Source organism: Antrostomus carolinensis, unplaced genomic scaffold, assembly GCF_000700745.2.
Source record: "Antrostomus carolinensis isolate BGI_N321 unplaced genomic scaffold, ASM70074v2 scaffold24847, whole genome shotgun sequence".
Taxonomy (NCBI): Eukaryota; Metazoa; Chordata; class Aves; order Caprimulgiformes; family Caprimulgidae; genus Antrostomus; species Antrostomus carolinensis.
Window position 1 is genome coordinate 15,190 of NW_010328405.1, and position 9,395 is coordinate 24,584.

General features: G+C 38.8%; 1 protein-coding gene across 1 annotated transcript in view; it reads left to right on the forward strand.

Annotated features, from left to right (window-relative positions):
• The window catches only part of PNPT1 (polyribonucleotide nucleotidyltransferase 1), an 18,147-nt gene extending 14,399 nt beyond the window's left edge, over positions 1 to 3,748 (forward strand). The window contains exons 23-27 of the mRNA XM_010172251.1: positions 1,479 to 1,585; positions 1,673 to 1,728; positions 2,700 to 2,778; positions 3,206 to 3,253; positions 3,593 to 3,748. Of these exons, the coding sequence (XP_010170553.1) occupies positions 1,479 to 1,585; positions 1,673 to 1,728; positions 2,700 to 2,778; positions 3,206 to 3,253; positions 3,593 to 3,748 (446 nt within the window). The remainder of the gene's footprint in view (positions 1 to 1,478; positions 1,586 to 1,672; positions 1,729 to 2,699; positions 2,779 to 3,205; positions 3,254 to 3,592) is intronic.
• The last annotated feature ends 5,647 nt before the right edge of the window (positions 3,749 to 9,395 follow it).

The following is a 9,395-nucleotide window of genomic DNA, read 5'->3' on the forward strand; positions in this document are numbered from 1 at the left end:
GGTGTTTTTCAAGGCTTACAGAAAAGGCAATTAAATGTGCATCGAGAGGACAGTATTACAGATAGTATTGAATGGAAGATGTGAAGTGAAGCAAGTCTGATCATGAATATGTTGAAGTGTCGATCGAATCTGTGCAGCTTCTCTTCCTATAGACTAAGGTGCTTTTGCTGTGGTTAAGAGGGAACATTGATCTCTTTCCTCCAGTGCTCATTGACTGTTTTTGTAGGATTTTGTGAAGAGCTTGTATATACTGTTAACATGCTGGCATATGTTAGAAATCCAACTCACTATCATATTGTACAAGTGACCTGTACTGGGGCTTAAAGTTGTGTGACAAAAGTTTCCTGACTTGGTTATATTTCTTGGAATAAATTAATTTTATTTGTTTACACGATGCTTTGTCCTGCCTGGCCTTAAGTGCCAAATTCAAAGTTGATACCTTTTTCACTACCACTTGCCAAATAAGGCAATTGATGCTTTGGTTGAGATAAACACAGAATGACAGGTCACTTAAAGAATTAGGCTTACAGCTTGATGTTGTTATTGCCCTCAGTAGTAAATGGACAGAATTTGTAAAGTGTTAAGTATTTTTGAGAGGCTACGCTATTAAAAACCTTTGTGCAAACAACTCAAACTAGTGAAACTATACACAGCCCAACTGTACCATGTCTCCAACGTGATGAAGGTAATATTCAACCAGCCTTGGTAGCAGAGGTGAATTTCTGCTGTGATGATATTAAATACATCAGACTTCTTTTATGAGCGCTTCTTTGTAAATGCAAATTCTTTCCTTTATTGCTTAATACAGTAAGACTTGTTCTCTACTTTTAGAAAGCTAAAAAAGGCTGATGTCTATGGTGTATCAAATAGATGTTCTGCTTCAGCTGCTTTGGACTTGAAACTCAATGCTCTGGCTAGCTTGATGAGGGCTTCTCAGAGGATTGGGGTGGAAAAAAGGAGGAAGAAAATCATACTTCCCTTTGGTTGTAAGCCTATGCAGTCTGTTGGCCAGAAAACTATCTAGAGGGGCAAAGAATTTTACCATGCAATCTTACTATGTTCTTGTTCTGAGACACTTGAATTTCCATCAGTTATTAATGAAATCTATAGTACTATTAAAAATACCTGTGAAATTAATTCATAGAAGCTGAGATTCATTCACAAAACCAAAATTCTTTCAAGATTTTTTTGTCCTGTCATAAAAGAATTATAATAATAATTTTGTGTTCCGATATGGAACACAAGTTTGTCCAGGTATTTGGCAAACATACCTGTAAACATAGTTACCATTCAGTTTCATGTAAAGCTGTCCAATCCTAATTGGAAAAATATTTGAAATTATTAGGACTCCCAGATCATAATGAGTCTGTGCAAAATCAATTTGCTCTATGCAAGTCTTTACTGAATGTAACATTTGTGCTTGCTGAAACAGTACCAATGCTCACCTAAATCCTCTCATTAAATTCTTTTTTTCTAAGGTGTAACTGTAAGTCAGCTGGATGAAGAGACGTATTCTGTGTTTGCCCCCACACCAAGTGCTATGCATGAAGCAAGAGAATTTATCAATGAAATCTGCAAAGATGATGTAAGGACAGACTTTTGTTGTTAGCTTTTTCAATTTGCATCTTGTGAATTTGCATCTTACTGTTTTCTTTTTTCTTTCCCCCTACAGCAGGAAGTTAATTTGGAATTTGGTGCAATTTATACAGCCACAATAACTGAAATAAGGTATAAAAACTGCTCTGGAGTTGAAGTAGAAATTAGTTTGTTTATATAGCTGTATTCGTGATACCTAAATACAACGTAAAATAATTGATTTTTAAGGACACCAAAGTTATACTGGTGACGTTGGTACCTGCATCATTCCTGATATTTTCTCTGTTGAAAAAAACTATTCTGTTTCTTAATAAGGCTGTTTATTTTTGCTGCCTGTTTAGTTCTTAGAATGTCTGTATAAGTTGTAAAACCTAAGGCCTTTGTTCATCTTTGTATCTCAGAGCAATGGTAGGAATTTGCTATTCACTTTTCAATCCAATATTTCATAGAATCACGGAATGGTTTGGGTTAGAAGGGACCTTAAAGATCATCCAGTTCCAACCCCCCTGCCATCAGCAGGGACACCTTCCACTAGACCAGGTTGCTCAAAGCCTCATCCAGCCTGGCCTTAAACACTTCCAGGGAGGACCAGCCACAGCTTCTCTGGGCAACCTGGGCCAGTGTCTCACAGGAAAGAATTTCTTCCTAATATCTAATCTAAATCTCCCCTCTTTCAGCTTAAACCCATTTCCCCTTGTTTTGTCATTAACTGCCCTTATGAAAAGTCCCTCCCCAGCTTTCTTTTAGGTCCCCTTCAGGTACTGGAAGGCCACTATAAGATCTCCCTGGAGCCTTCTCTTCTCCAGGCTGAACAGCCCCAACTCTCTCAGCCTGCCCTCATAGGAGAGGTGCAAAAATTACAGGCACTTTTTGGATGGTGTATTTCACTTACTCCTGAAATACACTGTCCTGAAAGAAGTAATTTTCATCCACCTCTAATTAAAGGAAAATGAGTGGACGTGTTACAGTTGATGTAACTTTTTTTAAAGGGAAGAATAAAATCTTGTTTATGAAAAGTTTACTAATGCTTGCTTTGCAGAGTAAAATACATACAGACTTCTATCAATGTATTTTGAAATAGCTGTGCTGTTTTCTGTTTGCAGAGATTCTGGAGTGATGGTAAAATTATATCCAAACATGACACCAGTGTTACTTCATAATTCACAACTTGATCAAAGAAAGGTAATACATGCTTAAACAAGTAAAAATTATCTTTGGTTTTAATTGATTCTCACTAAACATAGTCTGCATTAGCTGTAGCTTGTATACTGTTGTTCTAGAGCCCATTTTTGTGTTAAAAGTTGTGTTAGATTAGCAGCACCTTTTTGTTTAACCTCTGCTTGCCCTGTACTTAAAGCTACAAACAATCCAGCTATATGCCTGCTGCAGTCCTACTGTTTATGCTTTTACACACATCACCAAGTTCTTCAGATCTGCAATAAAATACAGTTTCTGTGTAACATTTAGAAGCCTGTTGTTCGTAAGGTAGTGAGCCACTATGATTGTCTGAAGTGTAGCATGAAGAATCCCTAAAAGAAGGAACTTCTATAACTAACCTTACAAAATTAATTACTGAAATAATTTTTTTCTGAAAAACATTGTGTTCTAGATTAAACATCCTAGTGCCCTGGGATTTGAAGTTGGACAAGAAATTCAGGTAACTTTTTTTTAAACTTTAAAATGCTAACAAACTTGTTAATATTTTAGAATTTGAGTGTTTTTTTATTTTGTGTTTATGAAGAAAGGTTTTGTCATATCAGATTCCTTTTCTGTGTTGATTAAAGGCCTGACCATTTCAAATTAATTTTATTTAGTGTCATGCTCTTTAGCACCACATTAATTTGATGGAGCAACATAGGCTAAATGGTGCCTATTGTTTATGGCTTTTCTAGTGTCAAATTGGAAAAAAAAAAAAAGAAAGCCACCTCCTTTTAAAAAAAATGTTATTTCCATCTCTCAAGTTGGTCAGTCTTAAAGTGGTTTGTTTTCTTAACAGGTTAAATACTTTGGACGTGATCCAACTGATGGTAGAATGAGGCTTTCACGTAAAATTCTACAGTCACCAGCCACAACTGTGCTTAAAACGCTAACTGACAAAAACAGTATTGTCTTGGGAGGTAGTGTTTCACAGTCATCTACTTCATCCCAATGACAGGTAAGGCCATAGGAACAACTTAGAGATGACTCAGTACTGAACTGTCTTTACAGCTATTGCAAAGAATCGTATCAGTCTGGTTTTTATACTGTGCAGTTACCCTTCAGTGGTGTGTAAATACTGCTTGCCCGTTATGTTACAGCCTGTTGTAAGTTAGCAACTGACCTTCATGTGCTGCGGTTGGAAAGAGCTTAATATTGTAAAATTGGTTCAAATGCCTTGACAGTTTCAGGCATGCTAGACAGCCTACTTTCTCCAAAACAAACTTACTTGTTAATCTACAACATTTATGTGAGCAGAAAAAAAAAAAAATAAGCTGCTTTCTTGAAAGATTTGAGTCAATTAATGGAGACTTTTCAGTCAGTCTCCAGTCAATTAATGGAATGCCCAAAGCTCTTCCCTAGAACTAGTTTCCCAGCACGTATTTGACTGTCAATAGACTTATGCCTAAACTTTTACCAAATCTGTTGTGTACTGTGTTTATTTTTCCTTAGGAAGCTACTAGAACAGGAAGGTTTCTGATTATAAAATCAAGAGCAGTTACACAATGAAATTGGCAAATGGAATTGCATTGCACCAGTGATAACATAAGGCAATCAGTGGCAATCTTCTGGGAATGATTCACAACACTAGAAGAAATTAAAATTCACTGAAGAATTATTTTTTTTTTAAGAAGTGTTTCTGAATTTCATGCCTTGATATAATTTGTTGGTTACAAAGTATTTTCTATCTCTTTCAGGAAAAAAGGTGTGACAGTTCATGGAAATACAAGCAACCTTTGCTAGAATCTGTAGATGTCTTCACAAGAACCTGCAGGTCAATGGTGGTGAATCACATTTTTAAAATAGACACTATGCTTAAAGGTGATGTAGAACTTCAGACTCTTCAAATTGATTAAAAACTTGTTAAAAACGGAAACAAACCAATGCTCTTATCTTGCATAGCAAGGGTGAGAATCTAAGAACATGGAAGCGTATAGACTGAAGAGCAGATTACATTTCAGTGCTTAAGATTCTTCTTGCTATCATCTCAAAATAAAATGCAAAGATGAGAAGCAAGGATTCAATTATTTCCTGGGAGAAGGAATTCTCCTGTATATCTGGCTGATGAGATGTGACAGTAGTTGAGAGGCACAGCTGGCCAATGTTGTACTGGCTTTTCAGTGGACAGGACTGAAATGTTGAGCAAAACATTTCTGAAGACTTAGAAGTATCACCTTTAACGTGACTGACACTGTTTCAGATAAATACATCAGTAACTGTCATAGGGGTCAGACTTGCTAAAATATCTCAGCAGAAGGAGGACAGAACAAAGAAGCTGGCTGGAACATCAGTGTTTGTTATGCGAGTTCATTAACACTGAATTTTAAAATATTATGAAAACGCTAAGATTAAAATAATTGGTTTTGAATTAACAACTGATGTGATAAATCATCCCCCTAAAACCTCCTCGCTAACAGTGTCAGAATTTCTCTATTCGTTATGTTCCATCAATGAATTCACTGGTCTTTTAGACTTCAAAACATTTCCCAGGGGCTCACAAGAACTACTTGTTTTTCTACAGTGAGGTACAGACTTTGAAAATCAAAGAGGTATCCCTTCTGATGTTCCTAATAAGATAGATAGACCTAATAAGAAAATCGGCTTCCCACCTGATGGCAAGTGGGCTCTGGACCTCCTGGAAAAAAAAAAGTGCTGGGGAGAGGAGAAATGAGGAGAAATGTAAATGTATAGTAAATTTGTTCTGCCTTTTTTTTTATTCTAAGTTAAAATATTAAAGAAGACAAAATGACTGGCCCACTTCTTTGTAGTTGTCTGTCTGTCATTGTGTGAGATTGAAGTTTTCTCTTGACAGTCTTTTTTTCCCTGAGGACTGTATTCTGCTATTTCTTAGTAAAAATTCTAATGTCCCTGCTTACTATGACTTAACTCGATTGATATTTAGTTGCATATCCTGGATAGTGTTGGTGAAATAACGCACACAAATTGTTAAAGTCACTAAAGAAAAGCTCAAACGTTTCCACTTCTCATAACTGTTCTTGGAAACTGACCTCCCCAATCTAAGTGATTTTCCAGGTTTAGCTTCTTTTATTGTAGAATAATTTCTGTAAGGCTCCTTTTTGTAGTAGAACAGATGGATGCTCTAGTTACTAAAATACTACATAAAACACTAACTTTAGAAGCTTTTTTTTTTTTTTTTTTAGCTAGCACATTACCAGTAGGATGCTTGCATTCAAATCTGTGAAAATCAATTATTTTAGGAGCCAAAAGAATCCTATTCTTTCCTCTAAACGTATTTTCTTGCCTGCAGTAACAGGAATATTAATGATTTGTGTGATAGGTGGTGGTCTCAGTAAATCAGCTATTGGAGTGCTGAGGGATTTTCTGTTTGTTAGATTATAAAGTAGGAAAAAGACTTTTTGTGTACCTGTGACAGAACCTGTACAGTCAGCCTGACTTTCTGCACTTGTAACAAGTTTTAGGCCCTATGGGAAAGGGTGGAAAAAATATGCCTGGGAATTGTCTGGGAGGAGCGCAAGCCAGCTGTTCTTACCTGAGGAGAGAAGCTTGATGGGAGCCAAGAATTGAGTAAGTGTGTACTAGTGTGAACCTTCCTGGAGGGAAGGCTGGCTGGTTTCAGACATCCTGGATTCACCCGAGAGCCGTCAGTAGTGGCAGGTTGGACCGTGGCAGGAGATACTTGGACTCAGGTGGTATCAGCTATGATCAGAGAGCAGGTAGGTTAATCGTGCTTGAGAGAGTGAGCTCAAACCTATTGCAGTAGCTGTTTTTTCATGTTTGAAGTAGTGATTTTTGTCTCTACTGCCCTAGGTAATTAGCTTCTGTAATGACCCATCTTAAAGGGAGCCACTGAAAGGAATTGTTTTGGAAAGTGAAGCTGGGCAGTTGCAGCATTACACCAGGTCAGGAGAGCCAGAAATGCATTTATTTGACAAAGCTGAAATTCTCACACAGGTACAAAGCATCAGGAGCTGGGGTATCTTTAAATGCTGGCAATAAATATTACAAATAATGTAATAAGAACTGGCCTAATTGCATCTGGGATTACATGCCAGAGGGAATGATACAGGCTCTTAATTTCAGTCCAAGAAATTGTAAGTGATTTAGGAATGAGTTGTCTGTCTTGCTTCTGAAAACAAAAAAAAAATAGAGCTCTCTACTGTTCCATGCTGTGACACTTGATGACTTCCTCTGTCTGCAGCCTACCCTAACAAAATTCTTTGTTTTGATGAAGAACAGAGAACTCTATTAACAGCTATAGCTTGTTGCCTTGTGATAATGGGGAGAGATGAGCTACTGGCAGGTGGAATACCACAATGAAAAAGTGCTGCTTTGCTTTCTCTGAACCTTACAGTGCAGAGATTCAGATGTGTTGCTTTCCTAGAGGTTGTATTTACCCTGGTTTTAAATCAGATATGTAAGAGCTGTTTGGGCAAGTCTTGTTTATCTTCTTCAGGCAAAGCCCCCCAGAGTTGACTTGCTTTTTATTGGTATAGATGACAAGATTATGCTGCTGTTTCTAACACCCTCGGCTGTGGAGTCTTGGATGCTGCTCTGTGCATAAAGGAGCCCTGTGTCGGAGGGAATGCAATCTGGGTGTGTTCTGGAGTGGCATTTTTCCATGGAGGTCATTTATTTCATGCCTGAAGAGGTCATGGATTTATTTCACAGCTTAAGCAGAGAAGTAGCTTTTCATGTCAGTTCTGTCTTGTGTATCTCCTACTCCTTCTATAGCTGTTCACCATGATAGATAAGAATTTGCTCCAGAATATTCTGCTGTGTTTTCTTGCTATTCTGCATATCTGGAGAAGTACTGTATTTAATCTTGAGTAGGAGAGGTGATACTTAGTTTTACACACTTGGTTTGAAGAGCCAAAGAGCGTGCATAGAAGTCTTGCAGATGAGAGAGAGCAGTTGTGAGTTGCAGGCATCCTGAAACAGCAAGATGCTGTGGTTGTTGGGTTTTGTGTTTCTTTTTGTGTGTTTTCTTTTTACTGAGCTTTCACTGAGGCAGAAATATGCCCAATATGTAAAACCTTGAGATGATCAGGCCATATAATGTGGAAAAAGCCACCAAGGTGTGGCAGGGAAGGCTTGTGTGGAACCCAACTGTCAACAGCTTAATGTGACTCTAAACCATGGTTGGTGAAACCACTAGAGTAATGTGGCCATTTGTACAGTTACCGGCTTACTTATCCGCAATAGTATGATGCACCTATCCTAAATGATGAGGCTGCCTCTTAAGGAATGGAAAAGACTTTTCAGCTGTTCAGCTCCACCATTGCAGCTGATTGAAAACTGCACCAAGCCATGATTGGTGGCTGTCACACGCTGCGTGCTGAATGGCGATTAATCTTAATTAATCTGTTACAATGAATGTCAGAGCAAAAGCTGAGACTTAAATGTTACATGGATGTAAATTTTCTAAATCTGCCTGAAGAATGTTTTTCTAATGTATAGAAAAGTTGCACCTAATTACTCAAAGTGGTGTATTTTGCAGTTAACTTTTTCTTTCCCTTCATCTGGAACAAGACTGAATTTACAGCAGAGACATGCCAGTCTTGTAAGTAAAGTAAGCGCTATACCGGTGTAACTACTTTTGCCATTAGGCAAGAGCTAGAAAAGTCCTGCTTTGTCTGGGAATGAGACACACCCTGGCCTGGGGAGCACTCGCCCTCCCCTCTCCCTTTGCCTTCCTAGCCTGAAAGGTTTTGTTGTAAGACACTTCCAAGCTTCCCCTCCTCCCCAAAGTTCTGTGCTGTTTCACACAGCTTGACTTCTTGCATGCCTTTGTCTCCTTTTCCCCTTATCCCATGCAAACACTGAAATGTAATGATTTTTTAAATAATTATTCTTAGCGCAGAGGAAATGTGTAGCTGGTTTTCAGTATGGAAAACTAAGATTTACAGACTTCGTGGTGCCTGGCAAGTCATCTGTCTTAAATTGTACAGTGTTTGTAAGGACTAAAGAAGCATGTTTTTCTCATTGAGAAGCTTCACAGAAGAGGTTCGACTTCAGTTTAGCTTTTGAGCCTTCTGTACAGCTGTACAAAGCACAGGAACGTGCGACTGAGTGTGTGTTACTGTATAGGAGTTGAGTGTGTGCTCTGCTGTGGTAAAGGGTTAGAGTGGCTAAAGGAGATGCCACAGAATAACCTTGCTGCGATTTTGTGAAGCGAGGGAAACCTTTTCTGCCAGAACTTTTAACTCTAGGCCCTGTGTGTGTTGTAAGCCGCGTTATTACAGCAGGGGCTGTTCCTAAACCTGACCCTGGCGCGGATGTGGCTCTCGCCATCGCTTTAGAGCGCAGTGCTGGCCCTGGGCAGGCACGTAGCGCTTCCCACACGTGCGAAGGAGAGTGCTTTGTCTGCGCTGGTAGACTTTAAAAAAAAATTAAAAAATAATAAAAAAATACATATTTTTTTTTTTAAGAGGTGGAAGTGTTTACATTTCCACCCGAAGCTGTAAGCATTTTACGGCTGAGAAATGCAAATAGACACATGTGACTGAAGTCACACGCTGTACCGCTCCCAGCCTCCCCCTTTCTGCCGGAAAACTACCCGGGGGCAGTGAGGGGGTGTGGGCGGGCCCTGCCCTCCCCTCCCCCGGCCCGGCCCCGCCCCG